This window comes from Triturus cristatus, chromosome 11 (genome assembly GCF_964204655.1).
Source record: "Triturus cristatus chromosome 11, aTriCri1.1, whole genome shotgun sequence".
Lineage (NCBI taxonomy): Eukaryota > Metazoa > Chordata > Amphibia > Caudata > Salamandridae > Triturus > Triturus cristatus.
The window spans coordinates 560,930,628-560,949,374 of NC_140594.1; the positions used below are offsets into that span (position 1 = coordinate 560,930,628).

The window sequence follows — 18,747 nt, forward strand, 5'->3', positions numbered from 1 at the left end:
TTATATGCAGGGTCCTCTGAGGAAATTTGCGTTTGGCTGGTGTTTTAGCAGAAATATATACCGTATCAGGATTGATATAAATCTTCTTTTGTTTAGGATCTAATTTAGCTTTAAGAAGGTCTAAAATTGATTCGGGAGGTTCGGCGTCGAGATAGATTTGCTTTTGGGAGAGGAAGGTTTCGGCTCTGAAGCAAGTTTTTGTTTTGGAGCAGAGTGGTTCAGCTCTGAACCAGATTTGTCAGTCGAACCAAAGGGTTTCGGATCTGAAGATTATTTTGGCCGACGCAGTCCCGAGCCGGAAGGCTTGATGATTTGTTTCAGTGCCTAGCCAGGAGGTAGGGCATCGGTTACATTGTCTCGGTGCCGTCCTTGGCAAGAAGGCAGAGGTGGTGCCTTAGCCTTATGTTTTTTGGAAAGGTTTTGGGAGGCAAGGAGTCTTAGGTACTCACGGCACCCTGTCCCAGAGGCATGTCTTCGGACTCCAAATTGATCTCTAGTTCAGAATTTGACTCTGGAACGAAGAAGGCCTCTTGTTCTGTCGCTGACGCTTCGCCCTCTTCCTGCTCGGATTCTTCACCGAAGATATCCGGAGTGTGTTGAATACTTTGGTGTAGCGTTTCTCATCATTGAACCCGACGATCAAGTAAGTTTTCTTCGACCAAAACGACCTACAGGCGTCGCAGTCTTCCTTCTTGTGCTCGGGTGAGAGGGACAAGTTACAAATTTGAAGTAGGTCGGTGCGAGGGTACTTGGCATGGCACAGAGGACAGAATTGGAACGGAGTTCGTTTCGTAAGCGGAAGGGTGGACCGACACGGCTAGGCCCGATGTTTCCCGAACGATTCGATATCCGGAGAAGAGGGAAACGTGTACGAGAACAATAGCATTGAGGGTAGAGTGGATTGCGCAGGGGAACCCGAAGAACGGTTTCAAACAGAGTGCAGCAATCCACGTCTGAACCCGATGGTGAAAAAAACCAATCTAACAATGGAGTTGATGCCCATGCGCACTATCACCTTACCTCGTGACTGGGAAGACTCTTCATAGAAAAACAACTTGCAAACATCCGGACCCAACACTAGATGGCAGGAGAATGCAGAGCATGTGTATCTACAGCACACATGCCTCGAACATAAGGTTGAAAAGTAATATGGCAGTTATCCACCACTATGTATATTATAAAACAAACTAACTTATTGGCTGATGTCAAATATGGAAAACAATTTCACAGATGGAGACTCAAAAAATTGGTGTAAAAGGCTTGGAAATTTGCCAACCTTGATGGAACAGAAGAATATTAGCTGACTTGCTGACACGCTCACCAATAAAAGGTGTGTGGTAAAACTGAAAATATGTACTTGCATATAAAAAGATGCTAGGGTTTAAAAACATTCATATACCAAGAGTGAAATGCTGGAAAAAAGGAAAAATGTTTTTTAAAAAAGGGCCAGGAAGACATATCGGTTTTTCATATGGGCAAGAAAAGAACGCATCAAACAACCATCAACATTTTAGCAACACATCTGAAAGGCACCCCCGTGAACAAATGTAATCTGTACACCCAAAGATCTCAACAAGCATACATATAGAGAACAGACTTAATTAACAATGCAAACAGCACTTTGGGCATCGCAAAGGGTAGGAAAGTGCTAAATATTTTAAAATACCTGGTTCCTCTTTCATGAGGAGAGGACTAAAAAGGCTGCAACTCTGCAATAAAACCAAACATTTAACTTTGCAGGTTACAAATTGCTTAGCAGCTTGTCTAACACCCTGACTATAACATCAAATTGAAGAGAAGTTGACTCCCCCTGCTTCAGGCAACAGAAGTCAAAACACCATTACTATCAGGAACTGAAAAATGTTCTTGTTGTTTAGAAAACATCTGTTCATATTTTATTTGTATTCTACTTCAAATTTTCAAAGCTACAAAATGTCCAGGAAACACATGTTATTCTACTTTTCTAAGACGTTTTAAAATAAAATATTACTGGCATCAGAGTTCTTAAAGTAAAATTTCAATAAGAGGGGGAATAGTCACAATGAGGATAATTTTTACAATATAAAACAATGGTGGTTTTACAGATGTACAGTAGTTACTCATGAGCATGAAGTGCATTCCGAAAAAATAGCATGAAGGCTTTTTTTGGATTGCTTTTTTTTGTTTTTACAAGTGACCGTTCAGGCACAAAAAAGAAAAATGCATTTCCAGTAAGAGGGTTCATTAAAAAAGTGAGCGTTTCGTCAGTGTTTGCTTTTTTTCGACTTCTTGTGTGGTCTGTGTGGTGATCTGGATGGTGATCTGGACTTTTTTCCAGACTTCTTAGGTGTTCTGGATCGAGACCTTCTTGACCTTTTTGGTGTTCTAGAAGAAGATGGTGATCTGTAGGAAAGAACAAAATATTTATGTGTAGTACAGACAGAAAAAAGTTCTGAGACTTTACCGGAGTACATAAAGCACCCATCATTGCCCGATATTTGTTACTTATATTTTATACCCACTTTTTGACATGCAGAGAGGAGCATCACAGTAATAAATGCAACACAATAGACGTTTGATTATCATGGGATCTTATAATCCTGGAATTATGGAGGAAGGTGAGGAATATGTGGAAATATTTTGTATCCACCAGAAAAAGAAGTTACTTACCTTCAGTAACACTCTTTCTGTGGGATAAATGAACTGCACATTTCTCACCTTAAAATACCCCCAGGTGTCAGACTTGATCCGGAGACTATCATAACATCGCCCCCGCCTGCTGCTAGGTGGCGTTTTGCGGCTCTGTGCTGACTCCACACCACCCCAGAAGTGACGGAGCAGAGCCACACATTAGTGCCAACTCAGCATGCTGATGTCAGTTTTGGATCTTTTCCCATTCCACAATCTCAGAAGCAGAGTGTGGACAATTGTTGTTAGCAGTGTGCTGAATACAAGCTGGGACCCTTTTTAGATGTTAAAAAGAGGCCACTCCACAGAAAGTGGGGTGGAAGGGCTATAATGTTTCTTCGGTTAGACAGAGTATCAATTAGAAGAACAAGTTATTTATCTTCGATCACGTTTACTTGTAGATACCCTAACTGCAGATTCCTCACCTTAGAACAGGTTACGCCAAAGTCGGACCTGGAGGGCTGGATCTATGTCAAATGTTTAAGATAAATACATTTATCTAAATGGAGACATGCTAAAAATCTGGCATGGATCCGGCCCGCCAGGACCAACTTTGGAGAACCCGTCCTTAGATTATTCCCCAGGCATCAGACTGGATTCGGAAATCTTGAGCAAAACTCTGCATGCTGGTAGGTGGCGATCGGCTCCGTGCTGACAGTGACATGCATGGGTCTTTATAGCCACCACCCGAACGCGATGACATACGTTTATTTTGTGACTATTTCCACGCTAAAAACACTGAGCCACATCACAATGATTGTTGGATCAGTGCACAGAATCTAACAGGATGCTAGAACGAAGAGCCTGGTTCACAGAACGGGTTGGATGGGAGAGTCGGTGAGGAATCTGTAGTTAGAGTCTGTACCTGAAAAAGCGTTTATACCACAGGTAAGTAACTTGTTATTCTGACAGAGACTCCTAACTGCAGATCCCTCACCTTAGAATAGATACCCACGCAATACCTCACTAGAGGGGGGTCTGTGAACTAGCTAAAACCAGAAAATGTAGCGGGAGCGAATGTTCAAAACGCCAGTCTTGATGGCCCTGACTGTCCAAGCAGTAGTGCTTCATGAACTTGTGGAGGGATGAGACTGTAGCAGCTTGGCAGATTTCCAGGACAGGGGCCCAATGTGCTAACGCATGAGTAGGGGCCTTAGCCATGGTGGAATGGGCACACAAGGCCACAGGAGGTTGCTTTTTAGCTAGTGCTTAGAAGATTTGGTTGCTTTTTAGCTAGTGCTTAGAAGATTTTAATACAGAGTACAATCTATCGAGAGTTTTTACTCTTCTGCACTGCCTTGCTTTTTTACGTTGCTGTGAATTTGATAAAATGTTGATAGTCCTCTCTGTGGTCTTTGGTACGATCAATGTGAAAGGACAGAGCTCTTTTTATTGATCCAAACAGTGGAGTCACTTCTCTTTCTTAGAAGGATGAGGTGGAGTGAAGAATTTCGGCGAAGTGATATTTTGGCTAACGTGGAAAGAGGTCACCACCGTCCGAAGGAGGAGGCAAGAGTCTGAAGAACCAGTTTGTCTGGGTAAAAGCTAGTGTACATAGGGTCAACTTAAAGTATGTGAAACTCACCATCACATCTGGCTGATGTAATGGCCACTACGAAGGCCATCTTAAGAGTTACGAGTCTGAGCAGACAGCAAAGCAGAGGTTCCAATGGGGAGCCCATGAGAAATGTTAGAACCAACTTAAGGTCCCAGTAGGGGAGGATAATAGGGGTAAGAGGGAACAAATGTTGCAAGCCCTTAAGAAAAAGTGTCACAATAGGTGACAATGAGGAATGATCAGGTAACACAAAAAAGCCAATATGACCAAAAGATAACCTTTAACGGTGCCCAAGGCTAAACCTTACTGGGGTAAAGACAACACAAATAATAACACCTCCAACATGCGGACCAAAATGACAGGAGGAGCATCAAGCCACAAATCTGTCCAAACAGCAGGGAAAAACGGTCTTTGTTGAGGGACACCTGGCTACCAAGTTGACATCACAAATGTTGGGCGGAAGATCAAAGGCATTCAACTGTCGCAACTCATTCTCCATGCATGAAGGCAGAGTGTGCGTAGATTCAGTGTGTGACGATTTGGAAGTACAAAGATTTGGAGGTCCTAAACTACCATCCTGTTTCCAGGGTCTAGGGCACACGGAGCCTCAGCCAACATGAGCATTTCTCCTTCCACAAAAAGGCGTTGAGGGGGTTCAGATCAAGTATGGAGCAGAGTCCTCCACTCTTTTTTGGCATCAGAAAGTAACGGCAATAACAACCCTGCCCTATCTCTAGTACTGGAAACCTCTTGATGGCTCCTGTTGCCAACCGAGTCCGACTACCTGACCGAGGTTCTGTTGTTCCACTGCCGCCAATGGGATGGTCATGTCGGGTGAAAGGCTCACTAAAGCTGCTTGAAGGCTGCGGCATCGGGGGGGGGGGGGGGGGGGGAGGGGACACACACTTGACAGCGCTCTGGTACTGCCTCCTACGCCCTCTGGGGGATCCGTGACCACAGCCATGAAAAGGCTGGGGAGCCTGTTGGGCCAATAGGAGCCGCAGCCGCAACCACAGAAAGGCAGAAAGGATTGTTGCTGTGGCCTGGAAGCCAGAGAGAGGCCCATGGATCTGATGGTTACACAGCTTTCAAAAATCGCTCAAGCGCAGTGTCAGCTTTGTCAGCATATAGGCAGAAGTAATCGAAGGGTATGTCGATAGAGGATGCTTGGACATCCCTCGAGAACCCAGTTGACCACAACCTGGTGTGGCGACGAAGTGCAACCATAGAGTCCATGACTCTGCCTAGAGAATCTGTGGTGTTCAAACCACACTTGATGGCGAATTTTGTTGCATCCCGATGGTCGACCAATGCTTGGTCCAGGGGGACTGCCTTTTTCAGGCAGCAGTGCACAGCCAAAGCCCATAAGGTTCTGGAATATCGGCCTAAGAGGCATGTGGTGTTTACTGACCACTAGGCCCAGCTGGTGAAAGAGAAGATTCTCTTCCCAAAAGTGTCCTGCCACTTGCATTCCTTATCCAGTGGGATGGAAGGGAATGCCTTTGGGTTGTCCTTAGCTGCTGAGGCCTGCACAACCAGGCTCTCGGGAAAGGGATGCTAGGAGAAGAAGGCTGGGTCTCATGGGGTGGGATGATGGCGATGGACTATTGTGCTGTGCACAGGAATCCCTGTGCAAAGTTTAGCTCAGGCCTCAGAAGAACATCTGTGGGGGCCTCATTCACCCTGGGTGAAGCACCTCAGTCGAGACGTTGCTACTTGCCCTATCAGCTGGCAATTGAAGGTCAAGGACCTCTGCTGCCTTACGCATCATAGTTGCAAATGACACACCTTCTCCCAAAACAGGGCCTGGAGAGGCAAGCATGCCAAAGTCAGGGGAGGTATCCAGACCAGTGGCGTCACCCAGCTCCTCATACCAGTCGATTGCTTGGTATGGGTCTTCCTCAGAGGGTCAATATCCCATCCTCCTTCCACCTCTTCAGGTGTGTAGAGCCATTCAAGGGAGGTACCGCTCAAGATTTTCTAGATGCAGTCTGACATCTGGGGAATATTGTAAGATGAGGAATCTGCAGTTAGAAGTCCCTACCAGAAAGAGCATTACCATAGTTAACTTGTTCTTCTGATGGATACTTCTCACTGCAGTTAGCTCAACTTAGAACACTTACCAAAACAGGGTCTCCATCGGGTGGACTGGAACCAAAACGTCTTGTAGGACACAAGGGCAAAATGTACCTTCCATCAGATCTTGCTGTTATGCAGTAATGCTTCATATACATACAAACTGACATCCACATTGCAGCGTTGACATGTCTAGGATTGACATTCTCAAAGCCAATGCAGTGGTAGCAGCCTTAGCCCTGGTGGAATGGGCTATCAGGCTCTCGGGAGTACGGTGCTCTGTTCGGAAGACGGTCACCAAAAGCAGATCTATGGCGAGATGCCACCTGTGTTTACAGGTGGGCAAGAATAGAGTTTCGTGTAAGTGCCCCTGAGAGTCTCGGTTAGGTCCCTGTTGAATGGCAGTAGAGGTCCAGATAGGGACTGTCCCGGTAGAAACATTTCTGTGAGTACACTGGTTTTTACCTCAACAGAAGACAATTGTGTTTCTAAGATTTTGGTCAGCTGTCAAATGACCATGGCAAATGAAGCAGTTCCTTCTGTGGAAGGTGTGAGGCTAGTCCATGACAGGGAAAATTTCCAGGTCACTGGCCTCTTGTAGGACCACATGAAAATTGTCATCACACTGAGGGGCGAATATGACCCCATCATCGCCAAAACTTGGTTGGCTCTGCTAAGAGTCCGATTTGAACATGTGTTCAAGGACTGGAGGACAGGTCCTAGACAAAGGCGCTGTCCAATCAGCATCAGAATGTTTGGGGGCTCGACGCATAGGGACTGAGCTCGAGCACATCTTTGGCCTAGGTAGAGACCGATTCGGCTTGGAATCGGGCAGAACTATGGGATCAACATTCTCTTTTGGCACCAGCGGTGTAAGTGCTGGCATCTATGCAGCAGGACTGGGCCTGGATTCGGCTCCAGAGTCAGAGCTGAACCCGAAGCAGGTTAATGAGACACAGTCAGGTGCATAGGGCGGGCCTGCTGTCGGTAATCCCACTGGAGGCCTGCATGCAACCATGGGGACCAAAGACACGCCAGAGGGAACAGGTAGCATGCCAAAGATGTGGAGCATGGCTTCCTTAAATCCTCAGTCTGTTGTGACATCAGTGACAAACCCAGAAATTCTGGGTGCATCAGAGCTGCTGCAAAATAGGCTCTCAAATAGGGGCAGGAGTAATACAGTTGGGTACTTTGGTGTCCTTGTGACTCTTCAGACAAAGTGGCGAGGCTGAGACAAGTTCCACTTGTACTTCTTATGCTTCTTTTTTTTTTATTTGGACTTATTTGAAGACTTGGACTGCAATGATGACATATCGCAGGACTGGTCCAGAATGCAGGAACGGGTCTGTGTCCTCAACTTCGAGCAAGAGCATGCTCTATACGACTTTCTGTGGTACTTGACAGCGTACAATTTGGCTTTGTATTCCCGGATTGCCTTCGTGTTCATCAGGATGCACACCAAGCACAACTAGGAGATGTTCTCAAACATCACAGAGACACTTTGTGAGGTTCTGTTACAGACATTTATTTGTGACAGTCCCTGCAAGGTTTAAACCCTGCAGTGTTAGGAGGGAACATTGTCTCTTGCACACTGGAACAAAAATGGTAGAAAAAAAACTTGTCAATTAACGAGAAAAACAGGAGCTAACTTCGGATCCTTATACAAAGGGGCAACAATGAAAGCAACATACCTCAATGTGCTTGGGTGATGCCTATAAGAGGTTCCCGGCATCACTTCTGGGACTAAGCGGAATTGCAGCGGTCCTACATAACACTACCTGCTGGACTATGTTGAAAAATCTTCCAGATCAAATCAGTACTCCGTTATTTCTAATGCATGTAATCTGCAGTTAAAAGTATCCATCAGGAGTCATCGACAAGGTACTGTTGCATACCCTAAATGTAGTATGACCAAGCACGTCTGGGATCAAGACTATGTAGTTGTTTCTCTGCCTCTCTAGGATGAGGAGAGAGAAGAGGGAAGGAAGGGTGCCGGACTGGCCCATACGAAATGCAGAAACCACCTTGGGTATGAGGGTGGGCAGGGACAAAGTACTAATTTATCAGGTAAAAATCAGGAAAAGTGGATGCACTGAGTTCGTATGAAGTTTTAAACCCTACGAGAAGTAGAAGCTGCCACCTACAGAACTGTTTTCAAAATAAGAAGTTAAACCCAGCAAATGTGCACCAGCTTAAATACGTTTTAGAAACCATAACACCAGTAGAGATTTAAACGAGGAAGGTTGATCAGGCAGACATATGCCTAGACAGAGCCGCTAGGTATTTGAGCAGTAGCCACCACAAGGCTCTGTTGAGCAAGGCACAAAAATTGTGAAAGGTCAGGAAAGGCAAGATTTGAAGAGGTTAATGCCTGTCGACTCGCATCATGGAATTAACTAAGTTGAGTGGCCTGCATAAATAGGTTTAGGAGAAGGCTTCCTAGCAGCCAAGATAACTTCACAGACCTCATCAGGAAGATAAAATGGCTAACTAGGACAAATCAATTCCTCCAAGTGTAGCCGCAGCATTTAGGTACTGGGGTGAAGGACACGATTATCATGCATAAACAGCAGATCTATTATGCATGGGAGAGGATAGGGTGGCCGAGTGCTAACAGATTGGCGGACCGGATCTTCGCCAAGACTGGGCTGATCAGAATCAACTGATCCTCCACCACCTTCCCTAGTACTCTTGAAAGAAGTGGGATTGGGGTAAAGGCATACAGCAGCCCTCAGACCAGATGCACCATAAGCTATTTTCCAGGGAACCAATCAGTTAACTGTATGGCACAACACTTAGGGCACTTCCTGTTCTGGGCTGTTGCAAAAAGATCCACAAATGAAAACCCCAAAGTGGATAAGTTCACCTCTATCATTTTCAGGATGTAGCTCTCACTTATGGTCTTCTAGTGGGAGAAATTGAGCGTCCGCCCTTCAGCCAAGGGAGCATGTTACCAGCAAGATTCCCAGTCACTTCACCCACTTGCACAGATGGATTGCTTCACAACAACGATTCCAATACCACACTGCCTGTCTTTTGATACAATGGACAGTGGTGGTATTGTCAGAGAGAATTTGGATGTTACCTTTTCAGATGGAAGGCCTTCTAGGCAAGACAGTGTGCTCGCAGATTGAACACATTTGTGCGCAGTCACAGTTTTGACATGGACCGAAAGACTTGGTCTCGTCATGTCGCCAAGTCGAGCAACTCAGCAGAAAGAGGAGTCAGCTGCGACCACAGTATGTAAAGTCTGAGTGGGGCTGAAAGAGTGACCTCTTAGACGGCTGGAGGGGTAATCCACCAGTGCATTTTCTGGTGCTCAGATTGGAAAAACTGATCGTCAGCTGGGAAACATTCTTTGTGTTGCAACCACTGCCACCTCAAATACCACTGGATGATTCTCATCAGAATGTACGAATCCATGAGGCCAAACATGTGTAGAACCTGAAGAATTGAGATTAACCTCGATCCTCCGAGGAGAAAGGAAACAAGGCCTTCATAAGGGTTGTGTCAAGAACCACCACAATAAAAGTAATTCACTGTGGTGGAGTGAGATGTGACATGCACTTGATGGTAAAGCCCAGGCCTTTGAGAAGAGTCATCCTTCACTGGATATGTTCCATGACTAACATTAGTCAGCTGACTAAGTACTGAAATATGTGGACTCTGACCTCTGCAGCAAAGTTGTCACAACTGGCAGCACTTCCATGAAGGAACACGGGGCTATCATCAGTCTATAAAGGAACATCGCAAACCAGCAGTATTTTAAACTTGCAATGTGACCTCAAACAGTGCCTGTGGGGAGGACTAGAGGAGGACAGTAGGCATCTTGGAGATTCAGGGAGGCTAACCCATCCCCCCGAGTTCAAGACCAACAGAACCTCTCTCTTGAGACAGAATCCTGAACTTTTCCTACGGGGTGAACAGGATGAGAAGGTGAAGAAACAGAATAAGCCTACATCCTTTTTGGGACCAGGAAGTAAAAGGAATAACACCTATGCCAACCTTTTCAGTGAGCATGTCCTGAAAGAATGGGTGTGGTATATAAGAAAAGATAGAAAGGCAAGTGCTTAGTCCTGGCATATCAGCTGGATAACCCAGATGTTTGCTGTGACCACTTCCAAATTGGGGACAAAATGAGAGACCTCAGCCTTCCAAAAACAAAAACACCATAAGATTGTGATTTGAGGGGGAGGAGGAGGTACAGTTTTGAGGCAGCAGAGCCCACAGTGGTCGGAGGGCACTAGATTTGCTACTTCTGACTCTTTCTTGCCTCAAAAGGAGTGGTACAGCTACTGTTGAGTTTGGATAGGTTGAGAGAGTGGTTGGCTCTTCTGATATTGCTGATGGAATGGCTAAGCAGGGTAGACGTGGCCTCTGGTGGTGGCCGTAGCTCTATTCTTGAGTATTCAAGGGACGATTATGCTCTCTCTCCTAATACAAAAAGGCAACAATGGCCAATCAGGTATCATTAATAGTCAACATGTGTTTGGGAAAATTAGAGAGAGTGATTACTTCCATCTATTAGAGAGTATTTATATTATGAATAAATCTTCAAACAAATGTGTTGGTATTGAACTTTTTTTAGACATATGGAAAGGAGAACTTAGGAAACATTAGATGGCTTAGCTATATATATATATATATATATATATATATATATATATATATATATATATATATATATATATATATATATATATATATATATCCATCAACACAGGAACCCAATTGAATGAAGATCGCAGGAAGTTGTGAATAAGCTCGTTTAATTGTTTTGGCAGCTTGCTGGCAGGCACCCTCACAACTTCCTGCGATCTTCATTCAATTGGGTTCCTGTGTTGATGGATGTTTTACGGCCGGCCAGGTCGTGAATGAAGCCCACCGCTTTTGCGGGTCCATTCAGACACCACAGCGGTGTTTGGAATTTGGAAGGAAGACAAGCCGGCACTTTGCAGGGAGAAGCCGACTTGAAGCGGATTTGGCATCTACAAAGCAAGGCAGACACCCGCCAGTATTGCACATCGACCCACTGTGGTTTATTTTCGTTCGTTATTTGGGGAGAAAGTTAGCGCACCCACTTGGGATCACCAGGCGGCACTACACATCCCACAAGGCCATGCGAGTGGCCACGCCCACTGAGGCAGGTATGCAAATAAAGGTGTGCGCCATGAACAGTGCTTCCATTTTATCCCGAAGAACTATTGCCGCTGATGAAGGGATTTCAGTTCCCGAAACGCGTCCTGGCATTTGAACTTTGGTTGTGTTTTCCTGGGCGGGGTGCCTGCCAGCAAGCTGCCAAAACAATTAAACGAGCTTATTCACAACTTCCTGCGATCTTCATTCAATTGGGTTCCTGTGTTGATGGATGTTTTACGGCCGGCCAGGTCGTGAATGAAGCCCACCGCTTTTGCGGGTCCATTCAGACACCACAGCGGTGTTTGGAATTTGGAAGGAAGACAAGCCGGCACTTTGCAGGGAGAAGCCGACTTGAAGCGGATTTGGCATCTACAAAGCAAGGCAGACGCCCGCCAGTATTGCACATCGACCCACTGTGGTTTATTTTCGTTCGTTATTTGGGGAGAAAGTTAGCGCACCCACTTGGGATCACCAGGCGGCACTACACATCCCACAAGGCCATGCGAGTGGCCACGCCCACTGAGGCAGGTATGCAAATAAAGGTGTGCGCCATGAACAGTGCTTCCATTTTATCCCGAAGAACTATTGCCGCTGATGAAGGGATTTCAGTTCCCGAAACGCGTCCTGGCATTTGAACTTTGGTTGTGTTTTCCTGGGCGGGGTGCCTGCCAGCAAGCTGCCAAAACAATTAAACGAGCTTATTCACAACTTCCTGCGATCTTCATTCAATTGGGTTCCTGTGTTGATGGATGTTTTACGGCCGGCCAGGTCGTGAATGAAGCCCACCGCTTTTGCGGGTCCATTCAGACACCACAGCGGTGTTTGGAATTTGGAAGGAAGACAAGCCGGCACTTTGCAGGGAGAAGCCGACTTGAAGCGGATTTGGCATCTACAAAGCAAGGCAGACGCCCGCCAGTATTGCACATCGACCCACTGTGGTTTATTTTCGTTCGTTATTTGGGGAGAAAGTTAGCGCACCCACTTGGGATCACCAGGCGGCACTACACATCCCACAAGGCCATGCGAGTGGCCACGCCCACTGAGGCAGGTATGCAAATAAAGGTGTGCGCCATGAACAGTGCTTCCATTTTATCCCGAAGAACTATTGCCGCTGATGAAGGGATTTCAGTTCCCGAAACGCGTCCTGGCATTTGAACTTTGGTTGTGTTTTCCTGGGCGGGGTGCCTGCCAGCAAGCTGCCAAAACAATTAAACGAGCTTATTCACAACTTCCTGCGATCTTCATTCAATTGGGTTCCTGTGTTGATGGATGTTTTACGGCCGGCCAGGTCGTGAATGAAGCCCACCGCTTTTGCGGGTCCATTCAGACACCACAGCGGTGTTTGGAATTTGGAAGGAAGACAAGCCGGCACTTTGCAGGGAGAAGCCGACTTGAAGCGGATTTGGCATCTACAAAGCAAGGCAGACGCCCGCCAGTATTGCACATCGACCCACTGTGGTTTATTTTCGTTCGTTATTTGGGGAGAAAGTTAGCGCACCCACTTGGGATCACCAGGCGGCACTACACATCCCACAAGGCCATGCGAGTGGCCACGCCCACTGAGGCAGGTATGCAAATAAAGGTGTGCGCCATGAACAGTGCTTCCATTTTATCCCAAAGAACTATTGCCGCTGATGAAGGGATTTCAGTTCCCGAAACGCGTCCTGGCATTTGAACTTTGGTTGTGTTTTCCTGGGCGGGGTGCCTGCCAGCAAGCTGCCAAAACAATTAAACGAGCTTATTCACAACTTCCTGCGATCTTCATTCAATTGGGTTCCTGTGTTGATGGATGTTTTACGGCCGGCCAGGTCGTGAATGAAGCCCACCGCTTTTGCGGGTCCATTCAGACACCACAGCGGTGTTTGGAATTTGGAAGGAAGACAAGCCGGCACTTTGCAGGGAGAAGCCGACTTGAAGCGGATTTGGCATCTACAAAGCAAGGCAGACGCCCGCCAGTATTGCACATCGACCCACTGTGGTTTATTTTCGTTCGTTATTTGGGGAGAAAGTTAGCGCACCCACTTGGGATCACCAGGCGGCACTACACATCCCACAAGGCCATGCGAGTGGCCACGCCCACTGAGGCAGGTATGCAAATAAAGGTGTGCGCCATGAACAGTGCTTCCATTTTATCCCGAAGAACTATTGCCGCTGATGAAGGGATTTCAGTTCCCGAAACGCGTCCTGGCATTTGAACTTTGGTTGTGTTTTCCTGGGCGGGGTGCCTGCCAGCAAGCTGCCAAAACAATTAAACGAGCTTATTCACAACTTCCTGCGATCTTCATTCAATTGGGTTCCTGTGTTGATGGATGTTTTACGGCCGGCCAGGTCGTGAATGAAGCCCACCGCTTTTGCGGGTCCATTCAGACACCACAGCGGTGTTTGGAATTTGGAAGGAAGACAAGCCGGCACTTTGCAGGGAGAAGCCGACTTGAAGCGGATTTGGCATCTACAAAGCAAGGCAGACGCCCGCCAGTATTGCACATCGACCCACTGTGGTTTATTTTCGTTCGTTATTTGGGGAGAAAGTTAGCGCACCCACTTGGGATCACCAGGCGGCACTACACATCCCACAAGGCCATGCGAGTGGCCACGCCCACTGAGGCAGGTATGCAAATAAAGGTGTGCGCCATGAACAGTGCTTCCATTTTATCCCGAAGAACTATTGCCGCTGATGAAGGGATTTCAGTTCCCGAAACGCGTCCTGGCATTTGAACTTTGGTTGTGTTTTCCTGGGCGGGGTGCCTGCCAGCAAGCTGCCAAAACAATTAAACGAGCTTATTCACAACTTCCTGCGATCTTCATTCAATTGGGTTCCTGTGTTGATGGATATATATATATATATATATATATATATATATATATGGTCTATGTGAGGAAACAGGCTTTTTGCAGGTTCATCCCCTCTTTTTGCTTCCGTTTTGACTACAGGGCACTGGTGAAATGACTCTGAAATGCACTGCTCCCTGCTAATTAGGACTCAGTTCAAGTTCCCCGACTCTTAAAAATGTGTATGTTTAATTGGCTCACCCTAAATTGCTATAACTTAACTTACTTGCCAGTCCCTAGTATAGGGTACCAGGGGTACCTAGGGCTTGTAAGTTAAAGTGTCTCTCATGAACTGAAGTACTAGTTGTGCCATCACGAGGGTGGCAAGGGAAAGCATGACTCCCAGCCTGCCACTGCTGTCTGGCAGAGCAGTTTTAAACTGTTAACTTGACTTTGCCATACCAAGTAATGACAAATGTCAAGTCTTCTCTTTTAATATTTATAAGTCACCCCAAAGGAGGCCTACTGTGCCCTAAAGACAGGGTGCATAATATTATAGGGTTGGACCCGTCATTTCATTCTTTTAAGATCCTAACAGTAAAACCACCTATGTTGTGCATTAAATCCGATTAAATGGTTATATCGAATTTAATGTTACTGTTAGTCAAAGTGCATCTTTAATAAGTTGCCATTTTACTACCCAAGCTTTACAGTGCCAGTTTGCGGTTGCACACAAAGGTCTGTCCTCAAGCCGTTTTGAAGAGAAGTGTGAACGACTCCCATGAAGGACACAATAGTACCCTGCCTCTGGAGGAGGTTTTACCTTCCCCTGACAGGAAGCCACACACAGGGTTTGCCCAAAAGCCAAGCTTCAAAAGGGAAGCCACCTTTGAAGGTAAATGGTGCACACACATGGGAGCATCTGCTCTATTGTTTAGGTAGACAGAGGGAACAGAGAAGGAAAACCGGTGCTATACCGCTTTTTCCATGGGCATGTAGCCCAGAGGTAGCCACATCACTAGGGTGGGCAGCCAAGCTCTACACACTAAGACAGGGGTTGAGCCATCTTGGGAGTGGGCAGAAGAGAGCACTCTGGGATAGTTCGATGACACACTTCCCAGGAAGGGAGGGAACCAAGTAGCCCATTGGCTAGTGACCACGATCTCCCCCAAGGGCAGTTTCTTGGCATAAAAGAGGCACCATGCCCTCAGGAACTCAGATCTCATTTGGACTGGAGAAGATGACTGACAAGGGACTGGAGAAGAAGACCGAAGAACTGTCCTGCTAACCTTGGATAAGGCAACCTGCTGCACCAAAGTTGAACTGCACCTGTTGCTCCTTAGGTCAGTGACGATAGGACGGTGCCTGTGCTGCTCATGGAGAAGTCGTTCTCCGAGCTCAATCAGAAGCGGAGACTCCAAGAGTTTGTCAGCTAACTTTCTGTTGGCAGCACAGAGCCACAAAAGCTGAGGAAGCTCACCTGGGCGAGCTGGTGCCCCAGATCACTGGATCATCACTCTTCGTTGCAGCACAGCTTGAGAGACCAAGACTTGACCCCTAAAAGTTGCCCCAGAGTCTGCTGGACCCGAGAGAGTTGTCTGAGAGGAGTTTGGTTGCCCAGAAGGAGAGTTATCGCAAAATGAAAGGAACCACTTCTTTTGTTGTGCCTGGTGACCAGTCCAGTGGTGACTGGACTTTTGCTGGACCAAAGAGGACTTCAAGGGACGTTGACCCCTGTGACCAAAGCAGCCCCACCTGGACCACGGGGTAGACCCAGGAACACCCCCTGTCTCCCGCCTTACTCTACCACACAGCCTTTTCAGCATACTTGAGCATCTTCAGCATCCTGTACCCCCTGCATTAGGACCCTCCCATAAAAGTCAATGGCATGAGGCCACTAACACTCGAACTAGACTGGAGACTGTTTATCTTGCAAAGGTAACTATTCCTTCTGACACAGTTGGCCCCTCTGACTGGTCCCCTGCTGGAGTTGGTCGCCCAAAGTAATCCAAAGTGACCACATTTAACCTTGATGTAACTTCACGCTGAGAGTTTCTGAGTGTCAAATTCATTGAATTTGGCAATGCATGTTCGTGGTTAAGTGAAAAGTCTTGATTTATTGTTTCTTTAAAAATCTACATGCTCGAAACCCTCTGGTGGATCTTTTTAGTTTTGGGGTCCATCAATTCATGAAAATATAATCTATTTTTATAAATTGGGGTCTGATTTCTTGATTTGTGTTTCTTATTCAGTTGCTTTGGTGCGGTTTAAATTCTTTACACTTGTTCTTTTGTTTAACTCTGACTGCTTGCTACCACGGTTGAGCTAAGGTTTAAAAACACAAAGCCTGACTGGTCCTAAGTAGGATTGAAAATGTATTACACAGTGAGGTCTCCAAACCACACAATATAATACACCCCATTTCCTCACTGTCTAAAATAGAGATAGGGCTCTTTTGAGTGGGTGGCCACACAGTGCAGGTGAAACAAACCACCAAAAGAACAAGTTAGTTAACTACAGTATCAATCTTTTTGGTAGAGATTCTATCAAGCAAGATTCTTTTGATTATTCCCCTGGCGTCAGACTGGAGCTGGAAACTTTTCAGCAGTAACTCTGGAAAGTCCTCCTAGAAGGCAGCAGCAGCTGCTTTGGGGAATGAACCCCATTTATTTTTGCATAAATGGCAACTTAATTGTCAGAACATATACATATGGGATTGAATGATTTTTTCGCCTAAAGTAACGGTTTGTTTGATGCTGAAACACTAATAGACAATTGTAAACTACAAACCTCTTTTCACAGTCCCACAAGAGAGACTGAAGGTCTATGTTTGGAGATGGAGTGCCTCACAAATATAAAAAGCAAAATTGCTTTAGCAACAAACTTGGGATTTGTGCTGAGCACCCTCTTAACTTTGTAGAAATTGAATAAAGTATTTGGAGGGCTAGAAGGGGAACCTTCAATACAGAAATAGAGCTAATCAGCTAGGGCTAGAGGAAACCATTTAAGGAGTTTCAAAAAATATAAAACACTAGGACACAGCACATGGAAACCCGATAAACTATTACATACCTGCAGTCCTGGTTCTGCAATGTAGGAATCTCCATTGAAGTCATAAAAACTTAAATTATTCCCTGCTGCATGTGCACACACATGAACACCTTTTACCATAATTTCCTTCCATAGACACCGACAACAGATTGTCTTTGTTCATTAGTTCACATTTAGTGCTGTGAAATGGAAGCCTAAAAGATGTAAAATGTCTCCCTGAATGTTCAAAGTGATGCTCCAGATTAACTTCACAGAACTGCATTGCAGCATTTAAATGCAGAGAAAACCCTCTGAGGTAGTGAACATGAAGGCAAAAATGCCCCCGATAGGCTACATTGAATACAGAAAAATGAGCCTGTCCCTGTAAGAAGCAAGGAGGCTCCCATTCCCAGAGTGCATTGTACAGGTAGGTGTCTCCCAGATCCAGTTTTTTCCAACGCTAAGAGAACAGTGTGCAATTGGACAATACTGGCCGATATTTAAGCAGCTGAGGACTAGGGTGGGTAGTTTAATGACCTCAATGAAGCTTTCTATGGTGCAGAACAAGGACTACAGGTACGTAGCCTTTTCTACTGCATCACAGAATCTATATTAATGCTCAAACATCTGAGTAGAAAGCTAAGCAGTCTGACGTTGAGGCTGTTGGGCAGCGAAGAAAAAGTTACTTATTGTTGGTAATGCACTTTCTGGTGCACACTCTAACCACAGACTCCTCACAGTTAGAATTTTCTCTATACTGGATCCCTAAGAGCTTTCAGCAATACTCCGTAGCACCACTAAGTGATCCACCGCACTGGCTTAAAACCACCTTCGAAATGGAGCAGCAGCATATAAGCGCTCCACTTGCATGCTGACGTAATTGTTTTGCTTGATTGTTTTTGCACCCTTAGATGCAGAGCATAAAACAAATCTCAGTGCCAGTGTTAAGATCTTTCACTTGGGACCTATTTAGATGGTTAAAAAATTAGGCTACTCCACAGATAACGTGGAGGTGGGATGGCAGTGAGGAATCTGCGGTTAGATAGACTATCTGCCAGAAATAGTTACCAAAGGTACGTAACTCGTTCTACTGATGAATACTACCCACTGCAGATTTCTCACCATTAAAACAGATACCATAGTAGTACCCGCCTAAAGGTGGAGGGTCTGTGTAGTGGACTCAGACCACAATGTGTTGCAGGACCAAGCCGGTGAAATATCCTTCCAGTGAGACTTGGCTGTTATGGTGGCATGCAACAACGCGTGTTTTGCAGCCTGGTAGATTTCAAGGACAGGCAATCCACGTGCTAACTTACTGGTAGCAGCATTTGCACTGGTGGAAGGGGCTCTTAATCTCTCTGGAGGCTACTTTTGGCCACAGATCTGCTATCTTATTGCAGATGACTATCCACCTTGACCAAATCCTCTGTGGCACAGCCTTTCCTTTCTGAAACCTAGAGAACAGAACTAAAAACTGTCAACCGGATGGTCCTTCGCACTATCATTGT

At 45.9% G+C, this 18,747-nt stretch overlaps 1 protein-coding gene across 1 annotated transcript in view; it reads right to left on the minus strand.

Moving 5' to 3' along the window:
* Positions 1-1,872: 1,872 nt before the first annotated feature.
* U2SURP (U2 snRNP associated SURP domain containing) overlaps positions 1,873-18,747 on the minus strand; it is a 776,636-nt gene continuing 759,761 nt past the window's right edge. Inside the window, exon 27 of the mRNA XM_085633584.1 lies at positions 1,873-2,382. Within this exon, the coding sequence (XP_085489710.1) occupies positions 2,244-2,382 (139 nt within the window). The 3' untranslated portion in view covers positions 1,873-2,243. The remainder of the gene's footprint in view (positions 2,383-18,747) is intronic.